The sequence below is a fragment of the Drosophila persimilis genome, unplaced genomic scaffold, assembly GCF_003286085.1.
Source record: "Drosophila persimilis strain 14011-0111.01,24,50 unplaced genomic scaffold, DperRS2 tig00000002-arrow-pilon, whole genome shotgun sequence".
Lineage (NCBI taxonomy): Eukaryota > Metazoa > Arthropoda > Insecta > Diptera > Drosophilidae > Drosophila > Drosophila persimilis.
The window spans coordinates 19196879-19209647 of record NW_020825289.1 but is presented as its reverse complement, the minus strand read 5'-3'; the positions used below and the strand labels follow the sequence as shown (position 1 = coordinate 19209647).

The 12769-nt window shown below is 45.7% G+C and overlaps 3 protein-coding genes across 5 annotated transcripts; 1 reads left to right on the top strand and 2 right to left on the bottom strand.

The window, feature by feature from the left end:
• Positions 1–1163: 1163 nt before the first annotated feature.
• Positions 1164–3866, bottom strand: LOC6592734 (chromatin assembly factor 1 subunit B). Its single transcript, XM_026985716.1, has 2 exons — positions 3243–3866; positions 1164–3176 (listed from the first exon to the last, which is right to left on the bottom strand). The coding sequence occupies exons 1-2, from the start codon at positions 3830–3832 to the stop codon at positions 1256–1258; spliced, it is 2511 nt and encodes an 836-aa protein (XP_026841517.1). The 5' UTR covers positions 3833–3866; the 3' UTR covers positions 1164–1255.
• A 74-nt stretch (positions 3867–3940) lies between these two features.
• Positions 3941–5210, top strand: LOC6592735 (peptidyl-prolyl cis-trans isomerase-like 3). The gene is made up of 3 exons (XM_026985639.1): positions 3941–3946; positions 4372–4608; positions 4677–5210. The coding sequence occupies exons 1-3, from the start codon at positions 3941–3943 to the stop codon at positions 4920–4922; spliced, it is 489 nt and encodes a 162-aa protein (XP_026841440.1). The 3' UTR covers positions 4923–5210.
• Positions 4950–12749, bottom strand: LOC6592736 (carnitine O-palmitoyltransferase 1, liver isoform). 3 transcript variants are annotated; one of them, XM_026984850.1, is made up of 9 exons: positions 12579–12749; positions 8439–8620; positions 7637–8374; positions 7380–7579; positions 6984–7322; positions 6799–6864; positions 5838–6219; positions 5420–5779; positions 4950–5359 (listed from the first exon to the last, which is right to left on the bottom strand). In XM_026984850.1, the coding sequence occupies exons 2-9, from the start codon at positions 8577–8579 to the stop codon at positions 5237–5239; spliced, it is 2349 nt and encodes a 782-aa protein (XP_026840651.1). In that variant the 5' UTR covers positions 8580–8620; positions 12579–12749; the 3' UTR covers positions 4950–5236. The 3 variants fall into 3 exon arrangements, with proteins under 3 accessions (XP_026840651.1, XP_026840650.1, XP_026840652.1); XM_026984849.1 differs by lacking the exon at positions 12579–12749 and adding an exon at positions 10324–10519; XM_026984851.1 differs by lacking the exons at positions 6799–6864; positions 12579–12749 and adding exons at positions 6576–6635; positions 10324–10518.
• Between the last annotated feature and the right edge of the window lie 20 nt (positions 12750–12769).

The following is a 12769-nucleotide window of genomic DNA, read 5'->3' as shown; positions in this document are numbered from 1 at the left end:
AAATGTCACAGGACATTCAGACGCATGATTTTTTGTAAGAGGAAACGAGGCGAAAAAATATCCCCAAGGAAATTTGAGATATGAGAAATGGAAGAATTAAACCAAGAAGTGATTGAGGAGAAGTCGAAATGGAACCATAGGTTAGAAAAAGCTTAGGAGTTGTATCTAATCTTATTTGTAGCCTAATTCAAATTGCTTTTGTTGTCCCTTTGCAGCAGTTCAGATTTATTTCACTTGTATATGGCAAATATTTATATATGTATAATACCATGCATGTGTGGAAATACGAGTGGAAATAGTTCTCCTCAGTCTTGAGCTCCTTTACTCTCTCTAATGAACCACGTGGACAATGTGTAGCTAAAGGCCCAGTTTTAATTAAAAAAGACGCGAGACACAGAATCTTACTAAGCTCGATAATGATGAATGAGATTAAATCGTTGAATTACAAATTTAATATATATATATATATATACAAACGTAATGATATAAAAACAAAAATAGGAAGAACAAAATCAAAGCCCTAATGTTTGTATGTAAAAGAAACTCGAAACGTTAGAGATCATCTAAAATTTAAATAAATATAAATAATACAAAAAAACCATTAAAAGCTGTACTAATTTATTCCTCACAAAATCCGATCAAAGATCCTTTAAATCGACCTGTTTCACAAGAATTGTGTACGATAGGGTAATACTCTATAGTACTTAATCTGATCTCCCCAGCTATACCAGGAAAAAGGCTCGACTTACCATATTTCTAGTTCGGAAGACTTTAGACTATATTTTTACCTTAGTCGAATATCTTAAATCGCTTCTTGGAGATCCTGTGATCATAAATGCCTAACATTGTGGCATTTTTTAGACACGGTGAAACACTTAATTAGTTTGATGCCATGTGACCCCTTGCATCGGAGAAAACTGATGTCTAGGTAGCTAGAACTGAAACAGCCGGGTATCTCTCTGGTACAGTCACTGACACCTTTCTTTCCTTATGGCCTTATACCGATGCGGCCAGGTAAGAACCTTGGAGGCCATAAAGCACCAACGCGGAATAAATACAGACCGCTGTCTGCAAACACATGGCAGGTTGCAGATTCTCTGAAGCGGATCTCCAGAGTACCATAATTGTTAGTCTTGTTAGTCTATATGACTAACATAATTGTCTTCCTTTATGCCTTGCCTTTCGTTTTATTTTGTTTAATTTTTGTATAACTTTGTAATTCTAGAATTCTTTTACGACTATGCTATTGCTTTGCCTATTCCAGCAGTTTCTTTTTCGACTTGGGCGTGGAGATGGTTCGCAAGGAAACCCGCCGCGGGGTCTTACTGTTGGGCGTTGAAGGTTTTGCTACTGTCGCTTTTATAGGGGTCTCCGCCTTCTCCTGGGTGTCCTCATAGACCAGACGTATATCCTCAGTGCGCTCACAGGTGCTGTCACTGATGGACACTGGATTCTTCGCTTGCTCATTTGTCTCTGGCAACGGTTCCTTCGTCGACGTTGGCATGGGAGTGCCTTCCTCTTCGAGGGGCCAAGCATCCATAGCCTCTTCCATAGGGGCCACAGGAGAGTTGACAGACATTTCGACAAGTACACGGGGAGTGCGCCTCACTGCAATGGGCGTTGCTGTTTTGGCGGGCTGGCTCTTGGGTGTGAGGGAGAAGCTACTGGAGCTTCCGGGAGTGCGGGGCTGGCGACGAACTTGAATGGGTGTAGCTGGACGGGATTTCTTCTCTGGCGACTCGAACTTCTCCTCAGAGCTGATAATCTCCTTGTCCAGAACAGCAATACCAGCGATATCCGACTGAAGCTTCTTTGTCGGAGGCTCCGGCAATGGGCTGCTCTTGCGTTTCACAGAAATCGATAGGGCCTCGGCTTTGGTGGCTTCTGCGTCCACCGTCTTGCGTGGCGATTGGTGTGTGGGGACTTGCATAGGAGTCTGTGTGGCTGTTTCGCCTGAGCTGACCATCTTCTTATCCAGAACAGTTGTGCCAGCGATGGCTTTCTGATGCTTCTTTGTCGGAGGCTCTGGCAATGGACTGATCTTGCGTTTCCCAGATATGGGTAAGGCGCCCACTTTGGTCGCTTCTGTGTTCTCGACTTTTCGTGGAGAGCGGCGTATGGGAATGGGTGTTGGTGTCTGATTGCCGGTTGTCCCTGAGCCAATCTTGCGTTTGACAGAGATCTGTGAGACGCGTACATCCGAATCTTCAGGTTTACGCGGTGAACGGCGTATTGCAATCGGCGCGGGAGCTGTCGTTGCGGTGACTTTGCGTGGGGAACGCCTAAAAGAGATCTGTGTTGGCTTGACCCCTGCTTTCGTATTCTGCTTGGGGCTGCTGGAGATGGATGAACTGGCACTTTGCATGGAGGAATCGTTTTCGGCATCAATTTCAATCTCTCTGACATCTTGAAGGTCAGACTCAGGGGTCTTCCTGTTGCGATTGGTCTTGGTCTTCTCCTGCAACGGTTTACGTGTGGCGGGTCTCTCATCTGCCGATACCTTTCTGGCCCTCGGTTTCTTTTTCTTTAGTGGCGGAGCATTCTCTGAACTTTTCAAGGCAGCGCACAGCACTGCATCCATTTCCTCATAGCGCTCGCCCAATTCATCGATCTCAAAGTTTAACAGCGAACAGAAGCCATCCGTGCTTGAAATGATCAGTACAGTGCCGTCGCCCGACCACGTTAGGTCTGTGAGCCTAGTGTAGTGAATATTCGAGACGATCGCGAACGGAACCGGCTGCTGGGTGTCATAAAGGAACACAGAGTTCTTGGTGGCGACGGCATAGATCATGCGGTACGGCAGCGAGATGACTGGGGGATTCTTATCTGCATTGTACGGTCTCAGACGGTACAGTACCGGAGAGCAGCGCACAGCAACCGCGTACTCTTGGGGAAAGGGCAGTACAAAGGCCGGGCGCGCTAAATCGTAACGACTGAAGCCGTATGTGGTGTTAATTGGTTTTAAGACGCCATCGTAGTCGGTGATTCCTGCGGGAGTGATCAACAGCTTGCCATCTGGGGTGAAGCACAGTCGGCGGAAGAAAGTCTGCAATGAGCCATCATGATACAGCCGTATGTTCCTCCCATGCATTTCATGTCCCTCCTTCACAGGGAGGGTGCACTTGGCGACCCTGTGGAGCACTCGCTTAGTGTGGGCATCGAAGATACGCAATTGTCTATAAAAGCAAAGTAAAAGACAAGTCAGCGAAAGGTTGGCAGTGGTTCCTAAGAGTGGTGCTTACCTATCGGTGCTCATAGTGGCTATGAATTGATTGCACGGGTCCCACGCTACGCCCTGCACGTAGCCCTTGTGATCCTCCAGAATGGCCAGGGACTTTCCTTTGTAAACATCCCACACCATCGCCGTGTTGTCCACTGAACCTGTCACGAGGAATAGCGAATTTGGGGCCCAGCTCAGATCATAGATATCCTCTCTATGCCCCCGCAGGACTTTCATCGTCACCCACGACTCCTTATCCTGGTCACTACTGCCATCGGCGTCCAAAATGTTGACGACTTCATGGTCGGCCTTTTGTTTCCAGATGAACACTACGCTCTCGTCGTCGCCGGAGGCCAATAGCTCGCCATTGGGCGACCAGCGAACTGTGTTGACCGCACGTTGATGTCGGGACAGATCCACAGCCAGCTCCAAGTCGACGCCATCTCCATTTTCGCACCGATTCACGTACCAGATCAGGACATGTGCATCTGTGCCGCCAGAAGCCAGTCGGCAAATCGTCGGCGACCTCAGCCTCTGCCCGTTCATCTGAATGTCCACACTCAAAACTGGATCGCGGTTGTGCCACGAGATCTCCGGTATTTTGCATTTCATGTTATTATTGTCTTACTTAAATTAAACGTTATGAAAAAAATTGTAATTGATGAAAAAATTATGCGGACTATTTCGCGCCTAAAAACGCGAAGTGTGACCAATTTCGACATGACCGTAACGGAGAGCGAAAAAATCCCATATACCAAAACAGCAGGTATTTTTTAGGTAGACATTCAGTTTCAGGAAATATGTAGTTGACATGTAGCAAAAAGTGTAAACATGTAAAATGTGGAATAATTACCGAAGTTGTTGGCAGCACGCTGAAGCTGATGTGCACATTTTGATCCACTCTAGATAAGTTCTAGATAAGTTGTCGATAATTTCAAAAACAGCTGATATACTGATATACTTGAGACTTGAAATAGGTATATTTTAAACCTGAGACGGTATATTTTGGTATATTTCTGAGGGTCGGACGGTATATTTTTTTATTATGAATCCGCGGTCACACTGCCCCTAACTCACTGTAAAAAAAAATGGTAAACAACAATCACATGTAACAAAAAACGAAAACAAAAATAAAATAAATTAATTTCTAGTCCGTGACGCTACATACCGACGTGGGCGATATCAAAATAGAGCTCTTTTGCGATGCTTGCCCAAAAGCCTCCGAGAATTTCCTCGCCCTGTGTGCGAGCGACTACTACAGCGGCTGTGTCTTCATTCGAAATATAAAGGGATTCATTGTCCAGACCGGCGATCCCTCCAATACCGGAAAAAGCGGCCAGTCTATTTGGGGAACTAAGTTCGACGACGAGTTCAAGGAAACCGTAAAGGTGGGTGGTGGGAAAAGTACTTTCATTGCGATGAACAGGTCTCACCGGCTCCGTTGTTGTTTTTGCAGCACACTGACCGCGGAATGGTTTCAATGGCCAACAATGGGCCGAACGCCAATGCCAGCCAGTTCTTTATCACGTACGCCGCTCAGCCGAACCTTGACCTGAAGTACACGCTGTTTGGTCGCGTTATCGACGGATTTGATGCCCTGGATGAGCTGGAGAAGCTGCCGGTTAACCCCAAGAACTACCGGCCGCACGTAGACAAGAAGATCAACGGCGTAACCATACACGCCAACCCCCTGGCGACGTAAGAGTCCATGAGAACAAAGACAAATCCGTTTGCTTAAAATGAAACGTATTTATAGCTCTTAAGTTACATGATATCTTCACTTACAGACTAATTGGTTGAGAAACATAGAATATTGTGCAAAAGGGTCTAGGACTAAATCAGCCGAGTCACAATAGTTAATATAAAATTGCATTGCTTTTAGAACTTTTTCATAGACTTTTGCACTTAATATGGAACTTACAATAGACAAATGTATAAGATGGATGTTAAAACGATCAACTAAAAAAGAGAAAACAAATGCTAACAAGAATCTCATACTACATGCAACTACATGGATTATGTGGAGGCGCCGTTTTGGATTGATTTGGCGGGCTTCGGATGATCCCTGATGTGTTGCTCGAACATGCTGCGAATGTCGGCCAGTGCCTGGGAGATGTTCTCGGAGAAGCGGTGGACATCCTGAAAGATAAATTTCGATCAGTTGGAGCTCGATTAGGAGTAATAAAAGACAAGCCTTACCGTTTGCTGGCATGTTGTCTTTGCTGAGATATGGAAGAATATCAGATTTTCTCCAGCTATGATGTAGGAGACACCATAACCGTCGTCGGCCACAGGTCCAAAGCCACCTCCGGCACTGATGCAGTTCGGATGCTTCTTCAAATCCATCTTTGGCGTCTGCCCATGGGGGGTCTGACTAGTCGACAAGCGCCACGGCTCGCTCAGCACTTCGTTGAGGAAGGGCGAGTCCACTTCCAAGTACTTGGACACAACGTACAAGCAGAAGAGATGCCTGTCAATGCCCCGTCCGCACATGGAATCCTGATAGCCCAGTTGGTGGCGATCGCAGGCTGCCTGTAGCATCTTGACGCGCTCGTCGTTCTGCGAATAAAAAAACCAATTAGGCTTGGATCGAACTATATTATGGGCCACCTCTTACCGATATGCTTTGGTTTTGCATGGCTTTGACCCACGCTGCGGACTCGATGGTACACGGGCGCACTGTCTCAGTTCTACCCTCGCGGAATAGGCGCGTCATCGAAGCCTCATATGTCAGGGAGAATCGTCCCGCATCTCGGTAATAGGCCAACTGCAGGGCCATTTGAATGTAGGCATCTGGGGAGATGCGGCATTTCTTCATGAATCCCTTGCCGTACTCCTGGTGCACCAGAATGCGCAGATTCACCTCATTGATTAGCTTGGTCACGTCTACGGTGGCCTCATCAATTTTGGACAGACAGGGTGTAAGATCCCAGCTCAGTCGTGTGGGCAGCGGGGGCTGGAACTCAGGTGTGCCCTTGGTGTCGCCAGCCTCGTCGTATCTGCAGGGTATGCAAGCGTTTGGTTAGATCAAGAAGTATTACCTTTTCTGTGAGGCAGTAAACGAAGGCAACGTAATTAAGAGGCTTTGGTTAACCTTACGAAACAATGGTTAGTCACAGGAATATGGGAGAATTAGTTTGTGTTTGCGTTTAAGGTTGCTGTGGAATACAGTGTTCTGGGCTGGCTACATGCTAAGAAGGTTTTCCACTGTACATATGTACATATACATATCTGCCGCATACGGTGAGTGCGACAGTTTGAATGCATTTGAGAATCTTAAACATGTGCAGGCCCTCAAGGTTTCCCAAAACCACCTTTAATTACATTTTGAATTGTTTGGAAATTAAGTGTTTACCCATAAATATCATCACCAAATATATACTCCCATAGATGTCCCAAAACCGGTGCATCGGCCCTATAAAAAATGCGTAAATTAAATCAATTGTTAGGCCACAACCAGAGTTAATTAAAAATAGGTATGTATGTATGTACATGTCAAAACCAAAGTCAAGAACTCAAATTGAACGCATCCAACCGACACCGTCAAACGTAGTCGCGTACAAAAAAGATCACTTTACCCATCCGATACAAGATCGTCGACGATCAGGTTCTCCCACATGTGTGAGGCAATGGCAGCGTCAGACCTTGGTTTGTGTGGGTTTCAAATTGTTCAAAGAATTTAGATTACGGCAAATCAAGGATACGAAACGAGACGAAATGTCTTTGTCTGAATAGAACAGTACGGAGTGGGAATTGCACTTACCAGGTGTGCTCCGCATTGAAGCCGACACGTCCATTGGTGGCCACACAGACGGTGAAACACTTGTCGAACCAACGATTGTAGCCGTTGCCGTGGAGCAGCTTCTTTCCGAAATTGTCGAGAAGCTCGGGCCGCTCCAGATCAAATTCGAATGGTTCATCGTCCAGGGAGAGGACAAAGGCAGCAGATTCAATGGTCCGCAGGGAGACATGGTTAACGCCTCGCGAGAAGTACGTGTTCCGAGCCTCGGCCCACTTCGAGCGATTCCAGGCGGTGAGTGCAGCCAAATGCTCCTCACCATCCAGGGGAGTGGCCTTGGCCTTTAGGATCTCCTCGATTTGACTAGAAAGAAGAAAATGTTAGTTTCTAATTGTATTGGGAATCTGATCACGGACTCACACTTGCAGCTCGCAAGGACGCAGGATGCGTCCCTTGTGGTAGATGATCATTTTATAGTAGCAACCCTTATGCAGCACCACAATGTGATTGGAGTCCTTGTAGTGAATGATGCGATCTGTTTCCAAACCCGGAACACGAGCCGTATTGAAGGTGCGTTCATACTGCCAAGAGCACAGAGGAATCATTCCCTGGACCATGATCTGCAGCAGAGAATTGCTTAATAGGTTTCAAGTGTCATATTGTGTTGTTTAACTTACAGGTTGCAGTTCCTGGTGCTCGATGAGACGACGGAAATTGAGAAGCAGGTGGACCACGTTGGCCGCCCTAGCTGCCTGTTTGTTGGTCAGGTTCATGAAGATGGCATCCGTGCCGTAAAAGTTGCTGTTGACACAGAGGGGGCTGCGGCCGCGCAGATAGACATACTCCTCCCACCAATCGGAGACGTAGTTGGTGGACCACCAGCTCTTTAGGACGAGGTACCATTGCAGCTTCTTGCCAATATTCTGTTCGAACTCTTTGGCCAGGCGCTCCATTCTCGAGTAGTTATCATCGTCCAGCAGAGGTCGCACACTGCGCAGGTATCTCGTCATGGTGTCCTTGACGGATGGCAGCGGCAGACGTGGCAAGGAACCCTGAAAACTGTACAAGCCAGGCTTGTTCCAGCTGGACAGGACGCGCACCACAGCCACCCACAACATGGTGGGCAGCGAAACGCGACTTCCCGGGGCCCTGGACTCATACATCCAGCCCTTGTACATAAGCAGAAGCTTCAGTGTGTAGCGCATGGTGAAACAAATCGAGAGCCAGATCACCAGGGCAGCCAGGAAGCAGGCAGTTACCTGCCAGTTAGTTGTGTTGGAGGGAAGATGAACGAGAACTCTGTTGGTCAGGTTGAAGGGAGCCTGGTAGCCGGCAAAGTGCAATCCAAGGGCAATGGCCGATATAAGCCATAGACTTTGGATGTGGGCCGGATAGACGCCGTTGCGCACGCCATTCTGAAACGAGGATACGGAACGGTTAATCCAACTATATCGTTATCAAATGTATCGTTAAGCTTACCCTGGCACGAGCCAAACGCTTCTTCCAGGAGCGCACTCCCGAGTTCCACACAAGATTGAGCACCTCGTGGTCATAGTTGATGTCGAAGCCCTCGTGGGTGATGGCAAACGAGAATGCAACGGCAGCATGGGCTTCAGCCATACCTGCACGCAATCGGTGACGTCACACCCAATGAAAATGTTCTGCAGGAGATAGACGGTTCAAAATGGGTTAATGTCTGCGCAATAATCTCTTCTTTTGTTTTAAACACTACGAGTTTGTATGTGTGAGTATTTCGTCATAATAACCAATTAATGGCTGAGCTGATAAGATATCTTTTGTATTGGCCAGACATCTGAAATGTGTGATTCATGTGTTGACCAACATCTTGGCCAGTTAACCAAATTTAAATGGAATTGAAATGCGCTTCAGATCGTAAAACTACTTTCGGAATGCACTTTGCCATATTCATGTACGGAGGAGTGCAAAGTTCAGCAAAATATTGCACGACTCGGATCTCGTTTAATAATTTGATTCGCTTCGCGCGATTCGATGTCATAACATTTTACATGCAATTGATGATTGACGTCACTGAAAGCGGTTTCATTCAAGCGATAACCCCAAACGAGGTTCGAGATAGCGTCCCTCTGGGACTCTAAGTCTGGGCAGCAGCACCCAGACGATTTAATGGCTAGCTGGATTGCTGATCACTTCTATATATGTTGGGTGGATAGGGTAGAAAGCAAACAGTTAAAATTTGGCAAAAAAAAACCCACATTCGATCACTTGTAGCAGATCCATTTCCTGTTTATATTGTAAACTGATTTGAGACCTACGAGTATTTGCTGTGTATAGATTCGTAATCGTATGCATTTTCAGTTTTTTAATTGTTATTGCTCAGCGTCTAATACTATATGACAGCTATTGAAATTTATTAGTACGCCAAAGCACACAGCACATACATGTGTATGTATTTCTACTTATAGTCTTCTAGAACTATACAAATAGGAATATAGGGGAATTCTAATAATATCAATCACAGCATAGTGTTGCAGGCGTTATGTTTCTAGATCAGATCAGATCAACCTTGGAGCGAGGTAAACAAACATGGCAGTGAAGGTCAGTGCAGTGGGTCTTTTATGCTATTTTCCATGTCCGTGCATATCAATAAACCAGTTCCAAAAACTTCGGAGACCCCTTCAAGATACAAATTCGTTTTCGTTTGACCCAGATCGAGGCGGCGACGACTATGCGACGATGCCTAATAATTTGAGCAGCGCGCTGCCGGCTTTTATTTGTTTGCGTATGAGCGAGAGGGCAGCAATCACAACAGCAGCAGCAGCAACAGCAATAGCATAGGCTAAAACAACAAATTCAAATACGATTTGTTGCCTTTTATTATAGTCGTAGTCGCAGCAGAGATCTCTTGCGCTGGGCCCCGACACTGTGGTCGAGACGGTGCAAAGTCCAAACCGATTTTTTCATCATTGCTGTTCTGTGATGTGATCTCTTCCTAGATTTTAATTATATTGCAGAAAATTTAAATTGATGTGGTTTTTTAGATTGACCTTGCCTTCCCCATTCCCCCACCCACTGTGTGTTGTTGTACGCGCGGGGGAGGCATGTGGCGGTGGGGCCAACACGGGTTTTATGTAACAAGCTACAGGTCCCCACCACAGCTGATAAGGCAGCTATCTCAACGTGAAATGTATTTTTCAACTATCAAAAACATGTGGGAGAATTTGGGTCAAAAGAGAGAGAGAGGGAGAGAGATCATAATAGGAAAAGCAAACCGAGAAAACCCGCAAAAATGCCACAGTTGCAAAAAAAGGGCACTGTTTATCCACTATTTGTGTTTCTTCGCCGCGTTCGTTACGGTCGACCTTCAGCTTAATGGAAAACAAACCTTCTTTGTCAAATCAAATGTTTCGGAAGCCAATTCTCGAAATCACTTTCAAATTAATTGCACTGACAGTGTTTCGAGAGAGAAACACACAAACAGCACAATGGGATTTTTATTCGAACAGCGCGTTCCCTTTAGCCTTGCGGTTTGCGGTTGGTTTGCGGGACCAGAAAAACAGAAAACAACTTGATCACTTGAACGGCCGAGCGCCAACTGAACCAGACTGTGCTCGCTGTACGCGCATGGGGTCTAAAAAGGCAGCAAGAGACGACTTTTGTGTGTCTGTGTGTGGGTGCGTCACGAATCGAGGGGCTCGTGGAGTGTGTTGACCGATGCCGGTTCTTCCCCACGGTTCCTCTCCTCTCTGAGTGTGGCTGTCCGAGGATCGATAAAGGCTTATCAGAGTTTAGCAAATGGAGATCCTATGGTGGCAAATATATCTACATATGTACATGCATTAAATGATTGTCAAATCGTTATCTCCTGCTCAAGTTGGATATTTGTCCCACACAGTTTATAAAAATACTATACTATACTATTTCCAATAGTCATAAACTAGTAGAGATTGTGGTGCTCAAATTTTTGGTATTATCGAAGGGAGGTGAGGTACTGTACTACCAAATCATAAAGATAATGATGTGAATAATAATTTTAATTCCCGATATGTCCAGTTTCGGCTTGGGACTTTGGCCTTTCTATAAATATAAATAGATATGTACATATGTATGCACATACTCGTATGCTGTCGTCTATTTATGTAAGTTGGCGCATTCTCTCGCCACTACTTCAGTGTGAAGAACTTCTCTCACAAATTTCAATTGAATCTTATCAGGGTTACATGGGTGGTTAGCCCGATTACGTGTGTACTTACTTCAGACGATTAACGGCCTGAAAAACAAGTCTTATATGATTTGATTTTATAACATTAAAATGACCAAACCTGCGATAAGCAAGAATTGAAAGGTTTTATCGCGTCTAACTATTTATAGTTGAAAGTCGAAGCATTCATACTACGCCCGTGGGGGACATGTGAAACTTGTGTAGTACGCAATTCGGCGGCTGATAAGGACGGGCGCACAGTCCGATAATTCTAGGAATTGCCAAAATAACCTAGTGCAATCAGCGACGCGTTGGCACTTCTGCCTGGTTGGCATGTCTGGGAGGCCTATGGCTATCTAAATGATTGGTCTGCCTCAAAACTCTGGAAAAAGAGTAAATTCCCACCCAGCCCAGACGAATGAAAGAGATCACAAGATGGCTCGTATATCTCCAGCGTGGACTTTGAACCTCGGCCACTTGAAATTGCGACGATACGACCATGGCAGCACCAGCGCCAGCGCCAACGACGCATGTCTAACACGGCCGAGACAAAGGCAAAGCAAGGGAAAGGCAAAGACAAGGGTGGGGGAACCAGTCGGGCCTCTCTGAAATATCATTCACAGCTGCCGCGGCAATTAGGAGGTCAATAGTACCTATCCTACCTGAGCAGCTTTTCAACTTAGGTAAACATTGGATTGGGGATCTGCCATTTGTTAGTCTTCTCTTTTGGATAAGGTTGTTTTCCCCTTAAATGCATACATATGTATGTACATACATACATTCATTTGTATGCTTATGGGCAGTGGAGGAAACTGCAGCAAGACACGTAGCCAGGCCAAGAGAGACAAAGAGACGGGACTGTAACTACGTAGTGCACACAGTTGCATCTGGGTCTGTGTATAGGTGTGTGTTTGTTTTACAGATGTTTGCCAGTAGAATCTCTCGCAGGTTTTGCGCACCCACTCAGAGCAGAAAAGCTGGCGCTCAGCTCTCAGAGAGCACAGCAGCGCCGCCGTCAAGCCGTACACAAACTCGTTTTGGACTTTGAACCGTGTTGAGAAAAGCGTGTTTTGAAAAAAACAGCGTAAAACAACAACGACTTTATTAAAAAACAAACAACAATCAGAGCCAGGGAAAGACAGCGGCGGCGGGTAGTGTTGTAATAAATACAATATTATTCACTTTTAGTTGCTGCTTTTTCAAACAAGTTTCCATGCGATTTGTAGAGAAAATTCACTATTCGGTGCTGGCTGGGACTTGCATGTGACCCAATTATGTATTTACGAACTGGTTGGTTTTGAATTTTTTCTGTGCGGGGGAGGGGTAATTGGGCAACCCAGGTCGCTGGAGCAACAGAATCAGGCATTTTAAGGGTAATTTACCCAAATAAGAATCGGAAATGGGTTAGGGTTAATGCTAATGGATTCACAAACACTTACTAAGTTTTTGGTGAACGCAAACGCCCACCGTTCTAGTCTTTAAGTGAAGACAATCTACGGATTCTTTTCTTAATCCAAATGCACAAATCAAAGAACACAACTCGAAGAAAACAACAGAAAACAGCACAAAGCGCGGAAAAGACCCAAGAGACAGACGACGAAAACGGCAAAGGCGCGCGCGCAATGTTGTA